The sequence below is a fragment of the Emiliania huxleyi genome (genome assembly GCF_000372725.1).
Source record: "Emiliania huxleyi CCMP1516 chromosome Unknown EMIHUscaffold_14, whole genome shotgun sequence".
Lineage (NCBI taxonomy): Eukaryota > Haptophyta > Isochrysidales > Noelaerhabdaceae > Emiliania > Emiliania huxleyi.
Window position 1 is genome coordinate 361,932 of NW_005201192.1, and position 22,971 is coordinate 384,902.

At 67.0% G+C, this 22,971-nt stretch overlaps 6 protein-coding genes across 6 annotated transcripts; 5 read left to right on the plus strand and 1 right to left on the minus strand.

The window, feature by feature from the left end:
- Positions 1 to 899: 899 nt before the first annotated feature.
- EMIHUDRAFT_201467 (hypothetical protein) lies at positions 900 to 2,952 on the plus strand (the record flags this gene model as incomplete). The annotated part of the gene is made up of 5 exons (XM_005787775.1): positions 900 to 1,355; positions 1,424 to 1,627; positions 1,701 to 2,159; positions 2,635 to 2,738; positions 2,877 to 2,952. The coding sequence occupies 5 exons, from the start codon at positions 900 to 902 to the stop codon at positions 2,950 to 2,952; spliced, it is 1,299 nt and encodes a 432-aa protein (XP_005787832.1).
- Positions 2,953 to 4,284: 1,332 nt separating this feature from the next.
- On the minus strand, positions 4,285 to 4,851 carry EMIHUDRAFT_201468 (hypothetical protein; the record flags this gene model as incomplete). Its single annotated transcript, XM_005787776.1, has 1 exon — positions 4,285 to 4,851. The coding sequence occupies one exon, from the start codon at positions 4,849 to 4,851 to the stop codon at positions 4,285 to 4,287; it is 567 nt and encodes a 188-aa protein (XP_005787833.1).
- A 661-nt stretch (positions 4,852 to 5,512) lies between these two features.
- On the plus strand, positions 5,513 to 7,503 carry EMIHUDRAFT_63066 (hypothetical protein; the record flags this gene model as incomplete). Its single annotated transcript, XM_005787777.1, has 3 exons — positions 5,513 to 5,875; positions 5,919 to 6,209; positions 6,295 to 7,503. Coding segments are annotated over 3 exons (1,863 nt in total), but the record flags the coding sequence as incomplete, so codon positions are not given.
- Positions 7,504 to 16,619: 9,116 nt separating this feature from the next.
- EMIHUDRAFT_201473 (hypothetical protein) lies at positions 16,620 to 17,578 on the plus strand (the record flags this gene model as incomplete). Its single annotated transcript, XM_005787778.1, has 4 exons — positions 16,620 to 16,758; positions 16,948 to 16,985; positions 17,129 to 17,189; positions 17,271 to 17,578. 4 exons carry the CDS (start codon positions 16,620 to 16,622, stop codon positions 17,576 to 17,578), a joined length of 546 nt encoding a protein of 181 aa, XP_005787835.1.
- Positions 17,579 to 17,794: 216 nt separating this feature from the next.
- Positions 17,795 to 18,576, plus strand: EMIHUDRAFT_201474 (hypothetical protein; the record flags this gene model as incomplete). Its single annotated transcript, XM_005787779.1, has 4 exons — positions 17,795 to 17,896; positions 18,020 to 18,139; positions 18,401 to 18,446; positions 18,566 to 18,576. 4 exons carry the CDS (start codon positions 17,795 to 17,797, stop codon positions 18,574 to 18,576), a joined length of 279 nt encoding a protein of 92 aa, XP_005787836.1.
- Positions 18,577 to 20,254: 1,678 nt separating this feature from the next.
- EMIHUDRAFT_449205 (hypothetical protein) lies at positions 20,255 to 22,524 on the plus strand (the record flags this gene model as incomplete). The annotated part of the gene is made up of 6 exons (XM_005787780.1): positions 20,255 to 20,280; positions 20,574 to 20,994; positions 21,270 to 21,311; positions 21,711 to 21,806; positions 21,874 to 22,140; positions 22,417 to 22,524. The coding sequence occupies 6 exons, from the start codon at positions 20,255 to 20,257 to the stop codon at positions 22,522 to 22,524; spliced, it is 960 nt and encodes a 319-aa protein (XP_005787837.1).
- Between the last annotated feature and the right edge of the window lie 447 nt (positions 22,525 to 22,971).

A 22,971-nucleotide genomic window follows, 5' to 3' on the forward strand; every position in this document is an offset into this window, starting at 1 on the left:
GGATGGCTCTCCGGCCTCTCCGGCCGCTGACTCCTCCCGTGCTGCTGCCGATCCGGTCCCTCTCACGCTCAGCGATATCACGACAACTTTGAGGTCGCCGGCTTTGGCCAGGTGCCCACCACCTGCTTGCCTCCATGTTCACGCTTCGCGCCCCTTCCCCCCCTCTGACGCCGCCGTATGGCCGTAGGTGAGGGGCACGACTGCCCGCCTGGAAGGCGCTCTCATCAGCAAGTCACCCAGGCACCAACTCCTGGGCGTTTACGCTTGACTACGAAACCATGCACCTTTTGGATGCAGCTCGATCAAAACGGCGACGCCAACAGCTGGTCCCTGGGCGAGTTACTCGCCCAGGATGAGATGCGGGTCATGATGCTCGACCCAGCGTGCACCAAGTCGCTCACATTCCGTGAGTTCGTCAACGGGCGACTGCGATCTCGAACTCCGACAACTGGACTGGTGCACCAGCCGCGGAGGACGATGGCTCCCTCGACGACATCCCTTCATCGACGGACGCCTTCACCGCCGCCGGCCCTGGGCCATCCATCGCGGCCTCCGACTGGCTGCCGCAGCTCACACCCTAATCTATCTGCCTTAGGCACGGAGCCAACGGCGCCCGCAGCATCGCGTGCGGCTCCGAGCTGACTGATGAGTGCTTGCGAGAGAGAGATTTTTAGCAATGCTTGCGATGGATGATCTCCGACACCCAAAACCAAAATGCAAATGCGGAGTGGAGCCCACTTCGCGTGCAGATCCTGCGTCTCTCACTGCCCGAACAACAGAGGCGGGTAACGCGGCAGGTCCCACACTAGTTTCTGCAAACATGCGAACGGTCGACCCTGTATGTGTGTGTCTCTCTCACCCTGTATGTGCGAAGGAGCCCACACATCCTCTTCATGTCCATGTCCCTCGGGAGGCTGTCGCTCGAAGCTGCCTCCTCTTCGGGCCGCACGCTCTTCTTCAACGCCTCCGTCGTGCACACCGTCTCGCCCACTGCACCCTCGGCCGCCGCGTGGTGCGTGATAGACGGCGCCTTCTCAGGTGTCGGCAGCCTGGCTGTCGCGACAGCGGCTTGCGGTGCCTCGGCAGCGCGTGTCAACCTCCATGGCGCGGTCGTTGTGCCCGGACTAATAGACTCGCACCTGCACCTCCTCTACGGCGGCCTGAAGCTTGCGCGGCCGCAGCTCGACAATGCCTCGTCGGCTGCCGAGGTCGTGAGCATCCTCCTGGCGCACGTGGCCAAGCGGCCGGTGCCGCCCGGTGGCTGGCTGCAAGGCTTTGGCTGGGACCAGGAGCGTTTCCCGGGCAAGGTCTACCCGACTCGGGAGGATCTCGACGGCGCCTTTCCGCACACGCCGGTGTGGCTCGGTCCATTGACGGCCACGCGGCGTGGGCGAACTCCGAGGCGCTACGCCGCGTCCCGAAGCTCCCAAAGTCGGACCCGCAGGGCGGGCGTATCGTACGAGACCCAGAGACGGGCGAGCCGACTGGCGTCTTCACCGACACGGCGATGCGGCTTGTCGCGGCGCGCGTGCCTCGGCCGAGCAGGAACGAGAGCCTCTCCGCACTCCGCCTCGCGCTGGCGCGCCTCTCGCGCCATGGCCTGACTGCGATCCACGACCCAGGCGAGGTGTAGACGAGACATAGTCGGGAGGGAGGAAGAGAGGCAGCCTTTGCGCTCGCTCCTAGGCATTGGGCTCGAGGAGGTGCCGCTTCTGAAGGAGCTCATCGACGAGGGGGCCTTCCCGCTCCGCTCGTACGCGATGGTGCTAGCCAATGGGAACGAGCTGGGAGAGCGCCTCGCCACGCCGTCCACGCCAAAGATCCGCGACTACAAGGGCCGGCTCAGCGTGCAGGCCGTGAAGTTCTTTGTCGACGGCGCGCTCGGCTCGCGCGGCGCGGCGATGCTGCAAAACTACTCCGACGCGCCGCTCGAGCGCGGCCAGCTGCGCGTGCGCGAGGAGGACTTCAAAAAGGCGGCCAAGGAGTGGGCTGGCGCCGGGTGGCAGCTTGCGGCTCACGCCATCGGCGACCGCGCCAACCGGCTCGTGCTGGACGCCTACGAAGCCGCGTGCGAGAGCGGCGGCAGCGGGAGCGGCGCGCCGGATTTGCGCTTGCGGATCGAGCACTTCCAGGTCGTCAACGCGAGCGACTTGCCGCGCGTGCGCCAGCCCGGCGAGAGGCACGGCGGCGGCAGTGCGTGCATCCTCGCGTCGATGCAGCCGACGCACGCCACGTCGGATATGGCCTTCGCCGAGGAGCGGCTCGGCAGAGAGCGGCTGCGAGGCGCGTACGCATGGCAGAGCGTCCTCGACACCGGCGCGGCCGCGCTCCCCTTCGGCTCCGACTGGCCGACAGTCGGCGTCGTGCCGCCGCTGCTCGGAATCTACGCGGCCGTGACACGGGAGGAGAGCTCCTCTGCACCTCGGCTGCACCTCGGCTGCACCTCGGCTGCACCTCGGCTGCACCTCCGCTGCACCTCCGGCTGCACCTCGGCTGCACCTCCGGCTGTAGGACCTCCGCGGCCACCCCGAGGGCGGCTGGCTGGCACAGCAGTGCGTCAGCCGCGCGCAGGCTCTCCGCGGCTACACGGCCGACGCCGCCTTTGCCGCCTTCAAGGAGGCGTCGCTCGGACAGATCGCCGACGGTTTCCTCGCCGATTTCGTGGCCTTCGACCGCGACATCCTCGACGAGCAGAGCGTGCCCGACCGCGACATTTGGCAGAGTGCCGTCCTCGCGACGTACAGCGGAGGCGAGCCCGCGTGGCAGCACGCGTGTTGGCGGCGCCGCGGCGACGGCGGCGACAGGGGGAGGGGTGGCGGCGGCGGCCAATCCGGCCTAGCGGCGCTGCGTGCGTGCGTCGAGGGGGAGCGTGCGAGGTCACCGCCGCTTGAGTCCACGCTCGAGCGGCTACAGCGCCTCAGCGCCGCACACGGCGACGGCTGCCCTTTCTGAGAGTGCGGGTCAGGAGACCCTAAAACGGCGGGAGGGGTAGGGGTGCCGCTGTAGCCTATAGGGGTGTGGAGCGCCGAGGGGTCGGAAGGGCGGGAGTGTGTACCGTGACCTAACGCCCTCCACCGATAGAGGTGTCAGGCGGCAGGGCCCAGGAGGGCACTCGGAGGGGTGGGGGCTGGGAGAGCTGGCCAAAAGCGAGGCGTAGGAGGGCTCGTGAGGGCTTGCGGAGAGGTGGAGTCTGGAGAGTCTGGAGACGGCTCGGAGGGCTCGGAGAGGGCTCGGAGGGCAGAGAGGCACGAGGGTCTGGCGCTGGTGGGCTCGGGAGGGCTCGGGGGGGCTCACAAGGGATGGAGTGCCCGGAGGGCTCGGAGGGCTCGGAGGGCTCGGAGGGCTTGGAGGGCTCCACAGTAGGGCTCGGAGGGGTCTGGAGGGCTCGGCCGAAGCTCGAGCCCTCCGAGCCCTCCGACCCTCGGATGGAGTGCTCGGAGGGGTCGGTTTCGGAGGCGAGCTTGCGAGCCGGGGTCGGGGAACTCGGAGGGCTCGGAGGGCTCTAACGGCGCCCGAGCCCTCCAGACCCCTCCGAGCCCTACGGGGGAGCCCTCCAAGCCCTCCGAGCCCTCCGAGCCCTCTTGGGGGGCAGTCACATAAGCCGCGACTTCGTTTTCTTTATCTTTTTGCGACCCCTCCCGGAGGGCCCTTCCGACCCCTCTCGAGCCCTCCCGCCACGAAGATCCTCCCTTGTCCGACCGTCCCTCCGAGCCCACCCGGCGTCCGAGGAGGGGTTTAGCCCTGTGGAGCCCTCCCGACGCCGATCCGACGGGGACCCCTCCAGCCCTGTGGGCTGGCGAGCCCTCCGCCCTCCGGTCGGAGGGGTGGAAGTGGGAGGGCTCGAAGACGGACCTCTCTCGCTCCGGGAGGGTCGTGGAGGGGTGGAAGGTGGAGGGGTGGAGGGGTGGTTGAGCCCTCTAGCTCTGTCGATATAGCCCTACCCGTCCCGCCGTTTTAGGGCCTACCCACCCGCTATGCTTTCTGAGATGGCTCGTGGACACACAACGCGGGGGGGGTGGCGCGGCGACTCCGCCGGCGACGTTGAGCTGTCCCGTTTACCGTACGTAATAAAAATGTTACAAGTTGTAATACAAGTGTAATTTTCCGACCGGCTGTCGCCGGTGGCGGAGACATCGAGATCGACCCCGATATAGAGAGTCCGTGCGGACGCATGACTCATAACAGTACCTTAACTGACGCGCTATATCAAGGAGTCAGTGGCTCGAATCGTCGGTCCCCCACCTTTGAGGAGCGACCTGCTACTTGTCAGTGGGCCAGCATCCGTCAGCGTGGAAGGTCGCGAGCGGCCACCCGACTATTACTGACGCTGCAGCAGCCGCATGCTCTCGCTAGCAGCGAAGGCTCCGGCTGCAGCAGCGCATGATCGAGCTCCGTTTGCACGACAGTCGCGTCGAGCGTGCCGCCCTCGCACTTCTTGAGGATGGATGAGAGCGTGCGGGAGCTCTTGTCGGCGTAGGCGGCTTGCTTTGAGATACCACACGTCACGTCGACTCCCAGCAAAAAAGAGGAGACAGCGGCGAGGACCGTGGCAGACACGCGAGCGCTAGATTCGTCGAGGAGAGCAGAGGAGAGCGCAATGGCGAGGGACAGCAGTAGCGCAGAGATCTGAAGGACGGCCCCAAAGGTGCCAAATATTCGAAGTTGGTGGTCGAATGCCCTGACTGCCTCCCGCATCGCCTTATGAGCCCGGTCTTTCGTCTCCTGTTTGTTTTCGCCGCTCGGACCCGCTAGTCTCTTCTCGAGCGACGCCACCGTGGCTTCGAGCTCACGTGCCTTGAGCCTGGCCTCTAGCGATGCCACCTTCAGCTCGAGAGCGTCGGTCGATGCCATGACCGCTGGAGGGCGGGCAAGCTCGAACGCTGGGGTCGGGCCCGACCGTACCCTACCCCCCCAAACAGCTCGAATCCAGGGGGGGCGGACCGTGTTTTCTTTTATGACATGAGAACAATCTGTTTCTTCCCAAACGAGCCCAACCAAGCAACAAACGCCGCGATTGTATGTACTTATGCCTTCCTGGCCTGTTGAGCTCGGCGCTTCCGTTCGCCCCCCACCGACACGGTCGATGCTGCCCTTCGTCGTGCTCGGAGCTGGCGCCGTGGAGTGGCACAGCGTCAAGTGCGAGGACCGCTCCTGCGTCGTCAAGCAGGGAGGTCGTCCCGGCTCGGACGCCATTGCTTCCTGGGAGGCGAGCGTTGCCCCCGCGGCTCGAGCCGCCTGTCCGCTCTCACATCTGAGCAAGCCCTGCCATGTGACGCAGGACGGCGTCTCCACCCACGGCTGGGCGCGTCTGCTAGTTCGTACTGCCGCAGGCCACTCGGACCACGGGTCGGATGACGCGGCCTTTGGTGAGCTCACTAACTAGAGCTCACACGCATAGAGGCCGCCATCACGTCGCTGTCTGTCTGTTCTCGACTGTCGTGTGCGTGATCTTGGGTCCGGGGTTGTGCCTTTGTGTGAGCGCCTACCCATTGCGGGCATCGGTCTGTAGTAGATTCATGCCCATCATGTGTCTGCCGCAGGGGGCGGCTACCTCGAGGGCTACCTCAGCGCCGAGCGCATCGTGCAGCACTTGACCAACATCGGACACGGCGCAAACAGGAAGATGTACGAGAACCCGAACAGGGTCGCCGACTTTATTGTCGCGACGGACGATTGGACGCGTGCCAAGGCGGCAGATGCCAAGCGTACGGACCCGTACTGGTCTGCCGTCCGCTTCCTGCAGACCCAGATGGACGGGCTGCGGGCGGGGGTCAATGCGCGGCTGGAGGAGACGGGTGCGGACGTGGAGCCGCTCAGCCGGTTGGACGTGCTGCGCCTGTCGACGGTGTGGGAGAACGAGGATATCTCGCTCGCCGTCAATGCCACCGCTATCCCAGACTTCCAGGTGATCTTCCGAGAACCCACTCCTTCGCTCTCCAAGACGCTGCGGGACGTGCCCAGCAACCCCCCCCCTCCCCCGGCAGGCTCTCTCTGCGGACCAGGCCGAGGTGTGGGTCCGCGAGCGCACGCACTGCTCGATGGCGGTCAAGCTGACGCACGATGGTTCGGAGCTCTACATCGGGCACAACACGTGGGGCGGCTACCACATGATGCTGCGCGTGCACAAGCGCTATGAATTTGGCCGCGGCGCACCCATCGCGATGAGCTCATACCCCGGCGCGCTCGTCTCGGGCGATGACTTCTTTCAAGTGACCTTCTGCCCCCCTCTCGGCTCCCCAACCGCTTTAGACATGCCACCGATCTTCCCAGCACATCCGACCCGTGCCGTCCCAGGTTGGCAACCTCACCGTCACGGAGACCACGCTCCCGAGCTACAACCACGCTCTCTTTGGCGCCGTGACGCCCAAGTCGGTACCTTACTGGATCCGCGCAATGGTGGCCAACCAGCAAGCGACGAGCGGCGCGGAGTGGATGGAGGCCTTCGCCCGGCACAACTCGGGTACGTATAACAACGCGTGGATCGTGGTCGACTTTGCAAAGTTCGTACCCGGCAAGCCGCTCCGCGAGGGGCTGCTCACCGTCGGCGAGCAGCTGCCTGAGTTTTTTTACTTCGAGGACGCGACCGCCACGCTCTCGTACGGATATTACCCCTCGTACAACGCCGCCGTTTACCCTGAGACGGCGCGCCGTGTTGGGCAAGATGCGATGGTCCGCCTCAAGGGCGAGCGCTTTAGCTACCAGATGGCGCCGCGCGCGCAGATCTTTCGGCGCGACCAAACGCGCGTGCGCTCCGACGCCGATATGCAGCAGCTTCTGCGCTACAACCAGTTCGAGTCCGACCCGGTGGCCAAGGGCGACCCGTGCAAGCAGCTCGCTTGCCGGGCGGACCTCAACAAGGACTCGGCCGCGCGGGCCGCCTTTGGCGCGCTCGACGCCAAGTACACCTCATCGGCGCACGTGCGCGCAGACCGGATGGTTGTCATCTCGAGCCCGACCTACGATGATCAGCCGCCCTTCGAGTGGAGTCGGCTCGACCGCAAGCTCGAGGAGGCGCACCCGCACGAGGGCCACCCCGACCGCTTCCGCTTCCCGTGGCTGGTCGTGGGCGGAAACATGGAGGCGGCGCCATATGAGGAGATGCCCGACTCAGTGCGCGAGCCCGCCATTGCCAAGGAGCTGCCCGACTGGATCAAAGATCAGCAAGCAAGGGACCAGGTGCGGGCAGAGGATGAGGCGGAGCGGGCGATCGCACGGGCCAACGAGGAGGCGGAGCGGGCGCGCGACGACACCAAGGGCTTGAGCCTGCTCAGCATCAGCGAGATGGCCATGCCCGGGACCGTCGCGGGTGCGGCCGAGATCCGCGTGCCAGGCGCCGACGCGACGCCGGCCGCATCTGGTACGCTCGGCCGTCTCGCTGCCGCCGGCGGTGCCGCCTCCGTCGTCGGCGCAGCAGCGCTCCTCGCACGCTGGGGTGGCCGTGGCCGGCTGTCTGACCAAGGGGCCTGCGAGCCCGGCGAGGGGTTTTGCATGAGAAAGCGCTGAGGCGTGCCATGACTGCTTGAGGCGTGGTGGACCGCTACTTTAGGCGCGGGGACGGCCTACGTCGCGGCCCTCTAGGCGCGGGGACAGCCTACGTCGCGGCCCTCTAGGCGCGCACGCGCGGCCACCGCTGACGCTGACGGACCAAGTTGCGTCAGCGATGGACACGTAGCCGGTGTCCAGAGCCACACGTACCACACAGGGCTACGGGTGTGTGACGACTCCTCAAGCCCTCTCTCACACACATGACACACGCACACACCTCGATCCACGTCGATGCTCGACACGCGCGAGATAAACAACTAAAGTATTTTGACGAACTATGCCTGACCCTGCAGTCGCGAGCTCAAACGCACCGGGCCCCATCACTCTTGCCCCATCATCGAAGCAAATCTGTGGTGCGGATCGGTGCAAACCCCAGCTGCGGTAGATCTTCACACAGTAAAGCCAACGGGCCCCGCAGCGCGGCGTGCCGATACGCATCGAGCGCCCCCTCGCGCTCCCCAACCTGACACTTCCGGGGAGGCTCGAAGGGGGGAAGCGCCGCGCGGGAGAGCAGCGAGCAGGACGACAGCGCGTGGAGCGTGAGCTCAGCGACCGCCTATTCACGCCAGGGAGCATGAGTGGCCGCGTCCCTCTACAAACCGCCAAAGCGGGAGCTCGGCCGTCGCCTTGGGTGGTACCTCGGCCCCAGCCGCTTGCGCGTTGTCTTTTCTCCACGCCGCGCGCCTACCCTCCCAGAGGTCGTGCAGCAGCCAGAGCTCGTCGGGCGCCTGTGTGTAGCGGTACGTGTGAAGGGAGGGTACTTGTGTAGCAGCCACGTCTTCGTCGTTCGTTGCCGAGAGGGCCGCGAAGCTGCAAAGCGCGACATGCGACTCGCCGCCGTCGCGCTCGGCCGCCTCGTCGACGGCGCGCACAGCGGCGAGGAGCGGCGCGGTGAGGGCCGGCAGCAGAAGCTCGGCTGGAAGTGAGGCGGCCGCCGCCGCCTCAGGCGCGTCCGGCTGCGCGGGGCGGAGCGAGAGGAGGAGGGACGGTTCCCTTGGAGGAACTGCCACCGCCGCCGCATGGGTGGGAAGGGCGAGCGGCCCCGACTGGAAGAGGTTGCCTCCACGCAGCGGCAGTGAGAGCGGCTCTGCGCCATGCTCGGCCGCAGGGCCGCCCGCCATGCCCTCCAGCACTGGGGCAAGGGGAAGGAGCGCGTGGGCCACAGTGACGCACTTGTGCGAGCCGCTCTCCCCCCCGCCTCCCGGCAGCGCTGCGAGGGTCGCATTCAGCTCCACGAGAAGATGGACGTTCGCGACCGGCCGACGAGGCGCGTCGTGTGGTGGGAGGCGAAGGAGTAGCGTGCGATCTCGAGCTGCAATCTCCCAGGTGGCGCCCGCGCTGCTCCGCCCCACGGGCTTGCGGCAATCGACAGGGAGAGTCAGGATGTTGCCCCGGAAGGAGACACTCTCAGCAGCCGGGTCGGCGGACGCGGGAGGGGCGATGAATTCGACGAGTGCAAGGCGCAGCGTGCAGCGACTTACCTCACCCGAGCTGGGCAGTGGCACTGAGTTGATGTCTGCCAACACCAGCTCGTAGGTGTCTGCAGCTCCGCTCCCCACCGAAGCGGCTGACGCCAGCGGCGCGCCCCCGCCCAGCGCGCCGCCCACTCTCGGCACCAGCAGAGCGCCAAGGCTGTTGAGACCGAGCTGCGTCCGGTGTGCAAGCAACGCCGGCGTAGCGCCCGGCAGGACTGGCGCCTTGACTGGCGTGGTGCGGGCAGGCTTGACTGCTGCTGTTGGCTCGGGCGTCGGAAGAGGTTCGGGCGTAGGGGCGGGCCGATTGATCGCCGGATGAGGCGCCGCGCGCACAGTCGCCACGTTCTCGCTCGCCTGGCTCGTCGGCTCTGCGCTGGCCGGTGGCGGTGCCGGTGCGGGCGCCTCTATGGCGCTAGCCGGCGCCACCGTCACGACGCTGCCCACCGCAGAGACACCCCGTTCGTCCCTCCGACGCTGCCGCGTGGCGTTCACCGGAGCCTTCTCCGCGACCTCCGCTGCCTCAACCTCGTCGTCGATTTCGCGCAGGGCTTCGAGACCAAACACTGACATCGTGATTTCGGCCACCTTGACAGTGGGAGGATGTGCGGTGAGGGCGAGACGGCAAGAGTAGCGGCAGACACGGACCGACCTAGTGAGGGCTAAGAGAGGGACAGACAGGGTGGAGCAGCAGCCGTGGGAAGAGTAGAGAGATGAGAAGGCAACATCAGTGGCTGGGCTCCCACACCTTCTCGCCATCTCCGTCGTCCGCCTAGGAAAGGGTCGGGTGAGGTGAACGTCTCACACGCTAGGGAGGGGCAAAGCCCGCGCGCTCGTCCGCCCTGACGTCGAGCTTGGCGCGGGTGAGCTCGCGGTTGGCGTCGAGCAGCGCCTCGAGCGAGTAACGTGCGAGCCCGAGCTCCTCCTCCTTCTTACTGTCCTTGGAGGTAGCCGTCAGCACAAATTGCACCTAAGGGACGCGTCGGTGGACGCGTTTGATGGATGGGTCAACGCGTCGTCGATGCGGCCCCTCGGCGCACCTCCGAGTCGGACTCGTCTTCAGAGGCGAGGGCCTTCACCATCGCCGCGCGGAGGGGGCCGCCCCGCGCGAGTGAGTAGCGCTTCTCGAATGGCAACTTGGCGACCCCCGACTTCGCATCGACGCTACCCCGCGGCGCCTGGTCGACGTGCGCACCGAGCACGTCGACGCTGCAACCCAACGTCGACTTCTTGCCCAATAGCTTGAGCTTATCGCGCGCAGCCGCTGAGGTGACACGCGCACTCTCGAGTCGCACCTCGAGCGCTCGCTCCGCCGCCGCCGCCCGCGCGTGCGCGCTAGCAAGCGCTGCCTGGCCCCGCAAGGTCATAGTGAGGGTTCCCACGGACTGACCCTGCGTGTTGAGGACCTTCAGGTCTTGCCTACTCACAGCACGAAGGGGAGATCGTGCCTCACTAGCCCTGTCTGCTAAGAGTGCGAGGTCATACCTCAGCGGATCGGTGGCCCCCGCGGCGACGAAGCCGCCGAGCGGGTAGCGGCAGAGCCCCACCTCCACGTCCGCGCCAGAGGCGGGGTCCCTCTGCATGACGTGCAAATGCACCTCTCCGTCCTCCTATGGGCGTGACAGTCATTTGCTATGAGCGTAGTGTGGTTGCCCACGACACAACGCCGGCACAGCCGCCTCGTCGGTGCTGCTCTGGGCCGCAACGAGCGCGACTGCCAGCGGGGAACGGGCGTCGCAAGCATACCGTTGCTCGAAACCGAGTTGCATTGCCGTACCGGCGCGCGGCGTCGCCTCCGCTGTGCGCGCCTACAGCGACCGCGTCACACTTACAGCCATTGTAGCATGCAAGCCGATGGTTCTCGCCCTGACGCGCTTCGTCGGCGCCGAGCACGTCAACCGTCACCCACGTGGGCCATGCGCGCGGCGCCTCGAGCCGCAGACCACTCAGGCCGAGCGAGAGGTTGGTAGCAGCGGCCGCCACGCGCATTGCGCGCAGCGCTGCGAGCGCGCGGACACTTGCCGTGATTGCGCCAACCTCGACGCCTTTTGCGCCTACAGCTCAGTCAACCTCGCGTGATCTAGGCGATCCCCGTGATTGCGCCGGCTTCAGCCTATTGCGCCGAGTAGCTGTAGCTGGGCCGCCTCGAGGTCGTACCCCTTGTTCAGAACCTCGCGCAGCGAGATGCGTGCAACGCCCACCTCTGTCTTTCCTCGCATTGCATGCAGTACAACCTCGGGCGCCGCGGCGTCGGGCGAGGCGAGGCCGGCAGTGAGAGCACGCGCCAACTTCGAGCCCTGCCGCACGTCGAGCTGCTTCGACCAACTGATCGGGACGGCACCTCCAGCGGCGGGAAGAACGGACTCGCTGCGCGCCGAGAAGCAGCTCGCCACATCGATGAGCAGGCTCACGCCCTCCTTCCCCTTGGGCGGCTTCTTGAGTTGGAGGGGGCCAACCTTGAGCTCGACCTCCGATGCCTCCAGCTCGGCCTCGATCTGGAGCATGGGAGTGAGCGCCGCTATAGAGCACTCGAGCTCGCCCACCTAAGCGGCGGGCGGAAAGGGCTTGCGATCGGCCGCGGCGGCGCGGCGTGGGGCCCCTCTCCTTGCGGGATGGGCGGCAGGGATAGCACAACCTTTCTGGAGGACTTGCCCGCCGTGACGTCCAGGACGAGCGACGGCTGGTCGCGGCCCTGCTCGAGCAGCTCCTCCAACTCGTAGCTCGCAACGCCCAACTCGACCTCGCCGCCGGCGGCGTCGAAGCCGAGCACGGCAAAGAGCACCTCAGAGTCGTCCTTCCGGTCGGTGGTCCGCATCGCCTCCGTCACCGCCGCTCGGAGCTCTGTGTCGCGCCCCATGGGGTAGCTGTGGTCGAAGGAGAGTGCAGCGGCACCACTCTGCAGAGGGACAGGCTCCGAGCGAAGCGGCTCGTCCTCGCCGGGCAGGTCGAGCTCAATGCAAACGCTAACGGCCGCGCTGCTTCCGGTGAGCTTGAGGGAGGATAGGGCAATGCGCAGATCTCCAATTCCGGCGCTGGCCACATCGACCTTACTGCTAGCTCCGCCAGAGGGCGGCGCAGCAGTGGGCTCTGCGGTGGTCGAAGCCAAAGGCACCTCAGTAGCAGGAAGAGGAGCAGCAGGAGCAGCAGGAGCAGCAGGAGCAGCAGGAGCAGCAGGAGCAGCAGGAGCAGCAGGAGCAGCAGGAGCAGCAGGAGCAGCAGGAGCAGGAGCGTCGGTGGAGGGTCCAAGCGTGGATGCAGTCGCAGCAGCTTTCACCTCAGTGGCAGCGGCGGATGGTGTCGCAGCTAACGTCGAGGCGGTGGGCGCCGCTTTGGTAGCTTCTGCCGGCGGCGCCTGAGCATTGGCGGGCACCACCGCCCCCGCACGGCCCGCAATTGCCCTCATCGCAGCCAGCGCCGAGATCGCCACCGTCAGCTCACCCACCTTGGCGCCTGCCGTGTCGAGGACAGGCAGCGGCACGGCGGCGAGGTCGGCCTTGTCGTCATGGAGGAGGCTGCGCAAACTGTAGGCGGCGGCACCGACCTCCCGCGCCTCCTCGCCCGCCTTCTCCGTGACCAACACGTGCAGCCTCACCTCCGAGTCGCCTCGCCCCTCGCCGTGAGACTGGAGTGCCGCTGCGAGTGCCGCCGCAACTGGAGTACCGTCACCCACGTCGAACGTCTTTTGGTAGTCGATCTGGCACTTCTTTCCCGCTGGTGCAAGGGGCGTGCCCAAGTCGCGCAGCACCGATGCGCCTATATAGGTATCAGACACACGTCGCTCAGGTCTCGGCGTAGGTCTCGAAGACCCAGATATCGAAGCTCCGCGCGCCACTCTTGGACCGCTTCTTCTCTCCGGGCAGCTCCACTGCCAGCTGCGCTGTGGCGCGCCTTCGAGAGACGCAAGGAAGGATTTTGAGGGCAAAGTGGACGACCGGTGGATCAGAGTGTTGGGGTGAGCGCACCCTTTTGTCAGAGTGCTCTTGGCGGCCCCCTTCTTCGCAAGGACTCCCTTGACGAGGGTGAGCTTGCCGACCGACACTTGGACCTCAGTCGCGCTCGCAGGCTTCTCGGCGCCTGATGGCGCGGCAAAAGCGGCCGACCCGGCCCCGACCTCCGCTTGCATCGCTCGCAAAGTTTCGAGGACGGCAAGCGAGCCTGTGAGGTGGCCGATGACGCCTCCGGCCCCGCCGTTTGCACGCACCTCCATCTCGCTGTCCTCGAGGTCATTGCCCCGCTGGAGCAAGGACTCGAGGTTGAGAGTGGCGATGCCCAGCTCCTCCTCCGCGCCACCGTCCGCGCCGACGCACAGCAGAACGAGGAGGATGTCTGAGTCCTCCCTCGCCTAAATCACTTAATCAACTCTCATGGAACACCACCGCATCAGAGTACCGTATCCGAGTCCCCGACGCGCCGGAGAGCGGATCGCCTCGGCCACCGCCGTGTGCAGGTTGGAGCCGTGGTGGCAGGCGTACCCGTGCTCCCAGGAAATTTGCGCGACGCCGTCCCCAAATGGTGCCGGGCCACTCCGGAGCAACGGGTCGTCGCCCGGCAGGTCCACCTCCACGACCAGTGCGCCGCCCGGCGGCACGCGTGACGCAGCCTCTGGAAGAAGCGAAGCGCCGCTCAGCCGCACCGTCAGCTTTCCACCGCCCGACGCCGAACCAACGTTGGACGCCGAAGCCTCAGCCACGGGCTCAGGCTCAGGCACGCCAGCCAGCCGACGCAATAGCGGCAAGCCCGCGAGGCGCATCACTGCCGAGCCGAGATGCTGCGTTGCGTCTGCAGAGCGATTGTCCGACGAGCTGCCGACGCCGGCTCGCACAGTGAGAGGTATCTCAGCGGTGGCGCCGCGTAGCGAGAGCAGCGCCGGGAGGAGGGCCTCCGCGGTCGCGTAGACGGCGGCGGGGGCGCCTCGCTTCCCGTCGATGGCGAGCGTGAGGGTGACGACGGCGTCGTCGTGCTCGAGAGTGGGGAGCTGCGCCGCCATTGCCTTAATTGCAGGAGTGGGTGGCCCTCACTGACTATCAAGAGCACGGGGCTACGTGTTTGATCATCTAGGCGCGTGCACCTTGCGCAGTCGGCTCTTTGACTCGCACGGGAAGATGGCGGACCAACCAGAATCTGCGTGGAGCGACTTGTCGAGCCGGAGCGGTGCCGGCGTGCTCTGAGGCTCGAGGCCGAGAATGTCCAGCGTCGCACGGAGCGCCGGGACCTTGGCCTTCCCCGCTGCTGCCGCCGCAGCATCCAGCGAGAGCGACATCAGCGACACGACGAGCGCTTCGGTCGGAGCCGCCCGCTCCGCGGCTGCCGCGGCAGCGGAAGCGGCGGTGGATGGGACGGGCGAGGCGGGGGAGGACGGTGCTGCAGCAGTGGCGGCAGCGGCCTGCTTGGGAGGCTCTTCTCCGTCTGGAGGAGGAGGGGCGAGCGCCCGCATCGCTGCGATCGCGGCGACCGACACAGTGAGTGTTCCGACTGGCGCATCACCGGAGGCGCTGCGGATGGGGAGGGAGGCTCCGGAGGCATCCTTGCCCCCAGCGAGGAGAGCCTCGAGGGATAGCTTTGCCAGCCCGATCTCTGTGCCCGCGTCCTGGCAACAGCGGCGCGATCAGGGGTCGGGGGGGGGGGGGGGGGGGACTGGATCTTGCAAAACGATCACCATGAATGGGTGCGAGTTTGGCTGGCAGGTGTGTCGGCTTCCTGCCCACTGCCGTCGGCGGCCAGCACCACAAACAGAATCTCGGAGTCAGCCTCCTCCTCGGTGGCGAGTGCCTCGGCGAGCGCCTCCCGCAGCGGCGTGCCTGGCCCACACTCGTACGCCTGGTCGAAGCCGAGTGCCGCACTGCCCTTGCGTAGTTTGACTGGCTTGCTTCGCAGTGGCACGTCCTCCCCCGGCATGTCCACCTCCACAGTCACCGATTCGTGCGGCGCCGCGGCCGCATTGAGCGAGAGCGTGCTGAGTCTGACGCGGACGACGCTCGCCGCCGCGCCCGCGCTCGACTTGCTGCGCAGCAGGGTCGACATATGGTGATACGAAGCGTTCGTTCGTTACCTCTGCTCTTCTATTTGTGTCACGCCGCGCAGATGCGCCTTTTTGTTTCTGTTGCTTCCGAGGACTGGTGAAATTCTGTAAATTCTTTTACAATATACGCACAATTCTTTTGAACTCGGCTTCGCCGGCTGCCGAATGTTGGCACGCTGCGCGCTGCTCCTCGCCGCCAGCCTTCCTCTGGCAACTTCGCGCGTGCCAGTGACGCCACTGCGCCGACGCACACTGCTGCAGGTCCTCCGCCGCCTGACGCTCGATGCGCCCGACTTTCGCGGTGCGCCGCTCGCACACGCAAAACAGACGGGTGTGCAAGCGAGTGCTGCAGGGAGAGTGTGCAGAGCGGTTCGAGTTCAGCGCGTATGTCACACACACACACACACACACACACACACACACACACACACACACACACACACACACACACACACACACACACACACACACACACACACACGCACGCACGCACGCACGCACACACACACACAACCCACCACACTCCCCACCTCACCAACACCATGAGTCTTCGAGGTGCGAGCCAAGTAGCCTACAGCTGCGTTGCCCCAGTTGCTGCTGCCTGCCGGTAGCAAGCTGCGCCTGTTGCTAGGCGACGAGCTGTCGATCGACATCGGCGGATCGCTCGCCAAGGTGGTGCTCTTCCAGCCCTCGCCGCCGCCCGAGGATGGGCAGCGGCCACGCCTCTGCCTCGGTAGCCAGAGTAGCAGCAGAGTAGCAGCGGAGTAGTAGCATAGGTAGCAGAGGCAGTAGCAAAGGTGTTAGAGGCAGAAGCCAGAGGGAGGTAGCAGCAGCGGCGGCGGCATCGGCAGCAGCGGTGTGTCCAGACCGCTGCACCAGCCCGCGCGCGCCGCCGCCTCGCAGGCAGCCCACGGCTCGACGCCGAGCTGGACGCGCTGCTCAAGCAGAGCGGAGAGCGCGAGCTGTCGATGTGCCGACCCCGCGCCTCCCGCCCCGCGCCTTCTACTGCCTACCCGGGTAGCTACCTATGCCACTGGCGCACCTGTGCCGACCCCGCGCCTCCTACTGCCTACCCGGGTAGCTACCTATGCCACTGGCGCACCTGTGCCGACCCCGCGCCTCCTACTGCCTACCCGGGTAGCTACCTATGCCACTGGCGCACCTGTGCCGACCCCGCGCCTCCCGCCCCGCGCCTCGGCCCTGGCACCTCGGCCCCACACCTCCAGCCCCGCACCGGAGAGGGGTGCACCTCCGCCTCTCCCGTGTTGACGTCCCCGCCCGCCCCCTCCTCCAGGTACGTCCCTCAGCTGGGCGGCAACCTGCACTTCTTCTGCTTCGAGTCAAAGCACGTGGCAGCCGCCGCCGCCTTCCTCGCAAAGCGTCCGGCGCGGCAGCCCTGATGGCGGCGGTGCGGCCACATCTCCTCCCCTGAGCCGTCCCGGCGCCCCCGTGCAGGTGTGGCAGCCTCGCAGGCAGGTGGTGATGCGCGCGACGGGCGCCGGCTCGTACAAGCACCAGCACGCCCTCGGCGAGCTCCAGCCGAGAGATGCGGCCGAGAGATGCGGCCGAGAGATGCGGCCGCGATGGCGCCCGAGGGCGGGTCTCTTCAGCGCGGTGTGCGCGCGGCAGGCGGGATCGGCGTCCGGCTCGACCTCTCGCTCGACGTCGACTGCATGCTCTCGGGGCTCAACTTCCTGCTGCACCAGCTGCCTCGGCGCCGGAGTAGCGCCTCCCCGAGCCTCGCACGCTCGCTCGCCTCACAGGCCCTGCGCCTCTGCTCGCAGGCCCGACCTCTTCACGGTGGCGATGCCCGAGAGCATGACTCCCCTCGCCACGCCAGGCGCCTGCCCCGCCGCCGCAAGCCCCGCGACAGCGCGAGCCCTCCAGAGGCCGGCCCCTCGAGGTCTCTAGGCGCCTACCGCGCCGCCGTCGAGGGGGGATACGCCGCCGTCGCGCACCCACCAAAGGAGCGCACACTCCGCGCGCCTGCCCCCGCGCGAGCTGCTCCCCGCCCGAGCTGCCCCTCCCCCGCTCGACGGGACTCGCCGTCTCACCGAGGCGCGCACCGCCCCCCCCCTTCCCCCTCCGGCAGGACTACATCTACGTCTCCGTCTCGACTGAGACGGTCGTCCTCGAGGCGAAGAGCGGCGCAGGTGCCCATCCGCACCCGCCGGGCGGCGGCACGACACGGCACCGGCGCGCCTCCCCACGCGTCCCTGCCGCACGCGTCGCAGGCGGTCGGCCAACCTTCCGGCGGCTCGGCGCGTCGAGTGTCGGCGGCGCCACCTTTTGGGGCCTGGTGCGGCTGCTGACTGCTTGCGAGACGTTCGACGAGGCGGCGGGCGGCGATGCGGAGGCGCCGCAGCCCTGGACACGCGTCCAGCGGCCCGTCCGCCCGCCGCGACAGGTGATACGCCTGACGGAGATGGAGGGCGCCTGCTCCACCAACGTCGACATGCAGGTGGGCGACATCTACGGCAAGGCTGCAGCCTCGAGCCGCGGACTCGGCCTCAAGTCGGAGGCGAGTGGGAGCCCGAGCTGACCAGAGATGAGCAAGGGGGGGGGGGGGGGGGCTCACTCGGAGGGGGAGGCAGCGCCCGAGATGTGCCCGAGGGCGTCCGAGAGTGAGCGTGACTCGGCGGGCGCAGCTCGCTCGCCTCGCCTCGCCTCGCCTCGCCCCAATCTCGCGCTACTGCCTCTCCCCCCGCAGGTGATCGCCGCGTCCTTCGGCAAGGTTGTGCTCGAGCGGCGCGGCCCGATGTTCTTCCTGCGCTACCTGCGCGCGCTGCTGCGGCACTACGAGGAGGGCTTCTGGCTGGTGGTGCTCTTCGTGCTCACCTCGCTGCCCGGACTGCGAGAGGTGTCGCGCATCCTCGGCGTCGTCCGCTTTGCAGAGCGCCGCGCCGCCTCGGCGAGCGGGGGGCGCCCGCTGCTTGCTGCGCGTTGCGGTTGGCGCGAGCGCGGTCGGGCTGCACGCGTATAGGTGAGCATGTGCGGAAACTACGCGGCGCACGACGTCGCGCTCTCGCTGCTGCGGATGGTGTCCAACAACATCGGCCAGATCGCGACGCTGTACGCGCAGCAGTCGGGGCTGCGCCACATCGTCTTTGGAGGCGCTTTTGCCCCGCGGAAGTTCCACTCCCCGCCACTCCGCCCCCACCCCACTGGCACAACCGCCCCGCACGCCCCTCCGCAATCACGCGCCCCGCAGGCTCCTTCATCCGCGAGCACCCTTACACGGTGGCCACCATCTCGGCGGCGGTGCACTACTTCTCCCGCGGAGAGGCGCAGACGACGCCTGTCCCTCCTTTCTCCTTCGCCCCCTCTAATCTCGCTCGGCTGTCTCCCCCCCCCCCCCCCGCAGGTCCAGCCCCTCTTTCTGAAGCACGACTGCTTTGTCGGCGCCATCGGTGCGCACCTCAAGGGGCGCGAGAGCGACGCGGCGGCGCACGGGGGCGCGGCGCACGGGGGGCGAGAGGGAGGGCACGAGCAGCACCAGCCGCGCGAAGTTTCGAGCTGAGCGGTGCAGTTGGCGGCTGAGGCGGAGTGAGGGAGAGAGAACCGTAGAGAGAGAGGACGGAGAGAGAGATCCGAGCCACTACTAGAGCCGATTAGCGGTTGTTTACGACGACAGCAAATTCACACTTAAAAAAATGTTTACGCGCATTAGCCGTTCAACGGCTAAAACGCGTAAAAGCCGTACGCGAGGCATTTTGTTGCATCTCGGATCTCGGAGAGAGAGTACGGAGAGAGAGTCAGACATGCCAAGACGCAGAGAGCGGGATCCTGCTAAAGAAGCACACAGCGACGAATGCGGCACCGGCGACGTATGGCAGGCTGGTCATGACGCAGTTATAGGGTGTTGTGTGCCGTCAGAGTGACTCTCTCTGTGTCAGGGATACGGCTTTAGTCAGGGCCGTCCATCAGAGCTCCAGCGCATGCAGTAAGCTCGGAGACACCCCATTAGCGCGGCTCGACTTAGGGTACCCCTAGGCTTAAAAGGGTGGGCCCTGGGGCGCCTGCGGCTTAAACGGCTTCAAACCTGCCATGGCCGGTTGATGGCCGGTTTTAAGAGCTGCTGGGCCGCCGATTCCTTAAACGGTCTTAAACGCTTAAACGGTGCGGGAGAGCTCCCGAGGTCGATGGTCCGGGAGGCTCCCCGGTAGACGCCGGAGGCCGGGAAGCTGGCTGGGGCTACAGTCAGCCGTAGCACGCGTCCCCTATGCGAGTATGGCTCCTGCCAGTGCACCAGACTTACAGATGTGTCTTCAGTGGCGGGTTTGTGCCTAAATAACGGCAGTATTGGAGAAACCGGCGCAAAACCCAGCGACGCGCGTGCCGGTGAGGCCGATTTTCTTAAACGGACTTAAAAGAGGGACCCCCCGTGCCTGCAATCTCTTAAATGACAATTTGAGCCCCAAAACCTCCTCATTTCTTAAAAGGTCTTAAAACAATCCGGCCCTCAGAACCCTAGGGGTACCCTAAGCGGCTCGACCTCTTTGAGTCACTGCCTTCCCGGCGGTTTGGCTGTACCTGTAGAGCCTCTACAACAAACTCTACACAGCAAGAGAGCGCCATCCTTGATCGCCGTGCAAAGCTCGCTTCCAAGCTCTCACGCCGCGCGTAGGGCCCTTAGGGGCCTAAAGAACACAACCCCCTCTCCCTCTTCTCCCAGTAAGCTAAAAGTACGTACAGCAAAATCGCGCTCTCTACAATCGCTCTATCTACATACAACGCGCACGCAGTTCGTCCCGCGCCGGATGTAGAGCTCTACAGCTCTACAGCGCTCCAGAGCGCTCTACACATCTACAGCTCTACAACGCTCTACACTCTACATCCTCTTCACCCTCCCTCAGGGGGGAGTGAGTGTGTGTGAGTGAGGTGGTTGTGGTTGGTGTAACGTTGTCCCGTTTCAGGCGGCAGGTCAGGGGATTAGCCGGGAGGGTTCGGCAGCTCAGTCGAGGGCGAGCGTCTGTAGGTATCCCTCAGGTATTCTTTTCCTAGCGCGCGCAGCGCGCGCGCGTTGGGTGCGTGCAATAGCTGTGTGCACTTGGAGCACGTACCCGGGTACTTGCGTTTTGACCGCGCAAGATAAAAGGGTGGCTAAGGGCTCTGCCCGCAAGGCGCCCGCGTCGCAGACGCGGTACCATTGACAAATCTGCAATATACCCCCACACGAACAAATAGCAAAATCCGAATACCGTGCACGAATCCGGCGATGTGGGCCGTGCAAGCCTTCAGCTGGTGCCAACACGGATGGATTTGCCGACGGGCAAGCCGTCTCATTGGCGCCCCTCCCCCCCCCCTAAGCAGCCCGTCGATGCAGGTGGCCCGCGCGGCCACGGCCGCAACGACGCGTCGCCGGCGGCGCTCACTCGAGCCCGAGCCCTCCGCGACGGCAACGCCAGGTCGTCGCGTCCGCCCCGCCAGCCCTTGAGCACGCCTCCCGCATACCGATGACTGCACTCGGCGTCCACCGGCGGGGGACCATGGAGGAGCGGTCAGCAGTCTCGACTGCTCCACCGGCTCCTCCACAGGCTCTCGCCGTCGGCCCCGGCGCGCTGCGACGGCGCGCCGCCGGCTCCCACCGCGGCGTCCGAGCTGGAGGGAAAGGTGACGCACCTGATGGAGCTGCTCAAGGCGCATCAGTCGCGGGACGCGGAGGCGTCGCGGCTGCAGCAAGCGCTGCAGTGCCAGGAGGAGGCGGACGCCGCCAAGCTCGTCGAGCTGATGCGACGGCAGGAGGCGGCGAGCGCGGCGGCGGTCGAGGAGGCCAAGGCTGCGATCGAGGCGCAGCTGGTCGAGCGATTCCGCGAGGAGCAGGCGGCGGCGGCGGAGGCGCACTCAGCGCAGCTGCAGCAGCTGAGCGCGGAGCACTCGACGCAGCTGCAGCAGGCAGCGGCCCTCCTGGAGGCGCAGGCGCGCGAGAAGTTTGAGACGGCGGTCGCGCACGAGAGGGTGATTGGAGCAGGCGGTGCTCGCAGAGAGGCTGGTGAGCGGAACCTCTCCCCTCCCGCCTCCCCGCCCGCCTTCCCTCCCGCCTCCCGCCTCGACTCCCCTGCCTCACTCCTCCCGACCCATCCCTCACTCCTCACTCCGCCCGCCTCTCCTCTCCCCTCCCTCCTCCCCTCCTCCCCTCCCCCTCCCCTCTCCTCCTCCCCTCCCCCCCTCCCCATTCCCCCTTCCTCTCGCCTCGCGCCCAGCCCAGCCCCGCCACCTCACCGCCCTCCCAGGCGTATCTCTCCGCCCTCAAGCAGCTCGAGCTCGACGTCGACGTGCTCACACGCGTCCTGGCGCCTACTGTATACTTGATGCAGAGCTTTCCGACGTCATTGTGTTTGCCGCTCCGCGCTCGACGCCTGCCGCCGCGCGAGCCCGCGCGCCACCCCTTTTGCGCAGCAACACCTTAAATTTCATGGCCCTCCAAATTCGGGTCGGAGCGTAGCGGAGTGGGCCCCGAGTTTGAAAACGGCGACGGACGCTTGCGTCCTAGCCGCCAACAACGCCTCCCCGGCGCAGAGGGGCCCCCGGAGGGATGCTCAACCGCTCCACGCCACGCCGCTTGCGGCGGTCCTATTCCACGCTCGCGGGCCCCGCTTCTTATTTGCCCATCCCACAGCTGATTCTCAGCGTGCCCTCCGGTCATGCCGTCGAGCCGCGCCAGCTGCTCCGAGGCAGGGCCGTCGGACGACGGCGCAGCTTCGTTTGACGTGCGCGATCTCTCTCCCGCGGCCGAGTGGCGTCAGCTGAGCGACGGCGGCTACTCAGAGGTGTGCGGCGAGCCGCATCGCCGCTTCCTTAGAGCAGCTCTGAGTGGTGTGGCATGCGGCTCCGCAGGTGTACAAGGCGCGGCTTCTCGGCGTGACCGTCGCCGTCAAGCAGGCCACCAGCCGCAAGAAGACCTCCGGCGAGGCGCTCATGCGTGAAGTCCGCTACCTCCGCCTCGCTGGTGCGCACCCAAACATCGTGACAGCGTTCGGCGCGTTCGCGGAGGGGGGGCGGCTGCACCTGGTCCTCGAGTACGCGCGGCACTGCCTGCGCAACGACCGCGTCGCCCGCCAGATCGACCCGATCCTCACCCTCGCCGGCGTGCTGCGCGCGTTGGTGCGGCTGCACTCGCTCGGAATCGTGCACAGAGACCTCAAGGCGCGCCACCACCCGCCCCTCGCCCCTCGCCCTCGCCCCTCGCCCGGCCCCTGGCCGACTCCGACTCCGCCGCCTCCCTCAGGCAAGAAACGTCCTCGTCGCCGGCGCCGCCCTCCCGCCCTCCGCCTCGCCGCCTGCCCGCAGGCTGCGCGTGCGACGCCGCTCCCGTGCCCCCCCTCAGGCGAGAACCGGGCGATGCTGATCGACTTTGGCCTCGCCTGCCACGTCCCCCAGGACCCGAGCGACTGGGTCGGCCGCACCGTCGGCACCAAGAAGCGCCGACCCCTCCCACCAAATGCCGGCTGGGCAAGGAGGCGCTGGCTTGACCCTCTGCGGCTGTGAGCAGGTACCGCCCTCCAGAGATGAGGGACGGGCGGGCGGCGACGAGCGCGATCGACGTGCGCCCGCCCTCCCGTCGGGGCCGCCACTCCCCCGCTGCGGAGAGAGGGCGTGCGTGCACGCGGCTGTGTTGGTCGCAGGTGTACTGCTTCGGACTGATGGTGCACAAGCTGCTGCGGCAGCGCGAGCGTGCGTCGCTCGACTCGCCGCCGCGCTCGGACGGCGGCCGCGCGGAGAGGCGCCTGCGGGAGTGGTGGTGGGTGTGTGTGTGTGTGTGGGGGGGGGGGGGGGGGGCTCCCGCACATCGGGCGTCGGCGGAGGGAGGGAGGGGCTCTAAAAACCCTCAGGAGGGGCTCAGGAGGGGCTCCCTGCCTGCTGCCCCAGGGGGGACTGCAAGCTGCTGCACAACGTTGGGGAGCACTGCACCCAGCACACTCCGGAGGACCGGCC